Genomic DNA, 3,369 nt, shown 5'->3' on the forward strand with positions numbered 1-3,369 from the left:
TACATGAAGAACATTTAGTTATGTCATAAAATAAACTCAGCGCTGTAAGATAAAGGAAGACTATCGTAAATGGAGTTTTGGCTTTTTCCCCCGCCCTACACGCTGCAACCATCTTTAACCTGCCGAACTTAAATCTCAACGGATGTAGGAGTTTTTTTTTTCTTTTTTTCTCCTATTCAGTTCACATTTCAGGCTGTTCAGCAGATGCCTGTGATTCTGGCGATTCAAATCTCTGGTGAGAGTTTGCTCTCTGTTTCCTCAGTTTTTCAGGAGCTTTTCTCCACAAAATGATCTCCTGCTGCTTGAAGTACGTCCTGTCTTTACGGAAAATTTTTTGTTCACATCTCTCATTGTTGGAGTTGGGTCATATCCCGCTAAAAACAGTCTTATTGGAGTTGATTCACCTTTTACTGGTGTACCATCCATTATTTCATATTTAGCGATTGTTTCTGTTTTCTGTTGTGGCACTGGGTCCAATTCCCGTGATCTCTTTTTTAATCAGTTGTAACTCCATATGTTGGATTTTTATTCTTACTAATAAGAAGTAAATTTTTCCCACAGTCACATCCTTTAAGTGATACTTTGATTTATTATATTCAAATTCTATGTGTAGACACTCTTCAATGCCCACTTCCATCTTAATAGAATTGTTGACATCAGGATAGCTAGCAAGCTGGTGAACAATAAGGTCATATTCTTTTACCAAGTCTGTCAGTCTTCTTACTATTGTCACTTTAAGGAAATACCTTAGGCAGACATTGGCACCGATATAAGATTCGCATGGCTTTTCAACTTGCATAAATGCAAAATCATAACTTCTGCTCTGAGTCAGTTCTCCAGGTAAGGCTAGTTCTTTCATTAGGTTTACAAATTCGTGAGTATTACTCTTGTCATTGAAAAGTTCAATTTGACCTACAAATTCAATTCTGATTCCTTGGTGCTCTAGCCTCTTTCCAGGTTGCTGAAAGGCTAGGTTTACCTTTCCTGAAACAGATTCTCCATCGTAGAAAAGATAGCGTTTTTCTACTTTGCCAACTTCAGTTTTCATTTCCACCATTTTCCTGGTTTCCCCATCATTAAGGACAACATCGATCTCACAAATGGGACCCAAAAAATCCTCCAAGAAAACCCATTGTCAGTACTGCCACCGCCGCGTCCCCCCACTTCACTCCTCTTCCTTCAGGAGAACTCCCAGCCCAGGCTCCTATTTTTCTAAATCTTTAGTACAAAACTTAATGCTCCTCTGCACTTTGAGACCATATCCAGGAAAGAAAGGCCAGCTGGTGTCATTCTCCCAATATTGCTTTACCCTCCTACCTCCCCTCCCCAGGACTCTTTATTAAATCTCTGTGAACCACTGTTCTTGTTGATTCTCAGTCTTTTTTCATTTCTTCTTCTGTCACTCTTTCCTCTCCATCTCTCTTTTTTGTCCCCAATGTATGTTCTCCAAAATTCACATTCTGATAAATTATAACTTGTTAAATCGAAAGGTTCTCATTTGTTCCTTTTTTCCCCTTTCACAAAAAACAAAAGCCAATTTAATGATCTCCCTTCTCCAAGATAACTCCTCTTTTCCCACTCTTTCCTGCCCCTTCCTGTTTAGATCTGCAGAGCTTCGCTTCACGAGCCATTTCACCCACTTTCCAAACTTTTCCTCAGTCTGCACTTTTTTTTTGGAATTAAGCACCTCCTCCACCTTTTCACGGGTTAAAGGATTTCCCTACCGGATTTGGGGACACAGCTTAATCACTGACTTCCTCTCCGTAGGAAGCCTTCCTAGTGGTTAGATCAGCCGTGACTCACAAGCTGCTCTGGGCATCACAGACACACGCGAGGCTTGTGAATTGTGATTTATCGCTGTCATAACGTGGTTCACATCCTGCCTTTTCTCCTCCCTCACACATTCTGGCCTGGGAGTGAGCACATCACAGAGCTAGAATTCAGCTGAGAAGGTGTCCATCGTAACTCCTGGTTGCAGGTATCGCTCTCCAGCTTGTCGTTTGGCTTGAATTTCAGACCTTTCTACCTGTTCTGATCCCTGTACCTACCAGGACCTCAGCCGACAGCTCTTACTGAATTCCCAGCTTCCCTGATCCTGACCACTGACATCTGTCATCTTCTGTGGGAGTGCCTGTTTTTCCCATTAGAGAGAATCCTCTGTATTTTATTTTATTTTGTTTATTTATTAATTAATTTATTTATTTGAAGTATAGTTGATTTATAGTGTAGTGTTAATTTCTGCTGTACAGCAGAGTGATTCAGGTATACATATGTATACATTCTTGTTCATAGTCTTTTCCATTATGGTTTATCACAAGATATTGAATATTGTTCCCTGTGCTATACAGTAGGACCTTGCTGTTTATTCGTTCTATATATAATAGTTTGCATTGGTTAATCCCAAACTCCCACTCCATCCCTCCCCCGCCCCCCTCCCCCTTGGCAACCACAAGTCTATTCTCTATGTCTGTGAGTCTGTTTCTGTTTCATAGGTAAGTTCATTTGTGTCATATTTTAGATTCCACATATAAGTGATATCATATGGTATCTGTCTTTCTCCTTCTGACTTACTTCATTTAGTGTGATAATCTCTAGGTCATCCATGTAGCTGCAAATGTATGCCAGTATCTTTTTTGCTTCTGTTCTTATTCCAGTTTCCCCTTAATTTCTGTGATGGTTTTATTTTTTTCCAATTTATTTCCCAAGTTTGCCCACCGTTGCTTCATTTTTTTCTTACCTTCTCATTCTCTCTTTCCTGGATTATTACATATTTCCTGATGCCCTCCCTTAATAGAGGCAATTCTTAAGATTTAAAAAAATGCATGTGAGTCTGTTGCTATTTTGTAGATAAGTTCATTTGTGTCCTATTTTGGATTCCAGATATAAGTGGTATCATATGGTGTTTGTCTTTCTTTCTGACTTCACTTAGTATGATCATCTCTAGGTCCATCCACATTGCTGCAAATGGTATTATTTCAAGAGAATCCTCTGTATTTTAAAAGCCAACGTTTTGTAATAACTGTAAATGGAATGTAACCTTTAGAATTGTCTAAAAAGTTAAAAAATTAAACAACCAAAGATCTAGCTTCACGGGTAATTTTGCTCAATCCTCTCATTTCATAAAACCTGAGATCCAACAGCGTATAGAGTCAAGACTCAATTTTCGTTCCTTGGTTCCCATACTTGGCAGATTCCATGGAACCAGGCTGTTTTACATCTGTCTTCTTTATTTGCACACAAAGTTGAGGGCCACATGCTGTATCAGCCTAAGGACGCTTCACTGGTATTTAATGTTCCCAAGGGTGTGTCCTGGTCAGGGTTTGTCTTGCCAACCATGGTTCCTCATGCTAAACAAGGGACTTCCTTGTG

At 39.6% G+C, this 3,369-nt stretch overlaps 1 protein-coding gene across 1 annotated transcript; it reads right to left on the reverse strand.

Moving 5' to 3' along the window:
- Window positions 1-436: 436 nt before the first annotated feature.
- On the reverse strand, window positions 437-1,057 carry LOC133096572 (vacuolar protein sorting-associated protein 26A-like). Its single transcript, XM_061198212.1, has one exon. It carries the CDS (start codon window positions 1,055-1,057, stop codon window positions 437-439), a length of 621 nt encoding a protein of 206 aa, XP_061054195.1.
- Window positions 1,058-3,369: the final 2,312 nt, after the last annotated feature.

Source organism: Eubalaena glacialis, chromosome 8 (genome assembly GCF_028564815.1).
Source record: "Eubalaena glacialis isolate mEubGla1 chromosome 8, mEubGla1.1.hap2.+ XY, whole genome shotgun sequence".
Lineage (NCBI taxonomy): Eukaryota > Metazoa > Chordata > Mammalia > Artiodactyla > Balaenidae > Eubalaena > Eubalaena glacialis.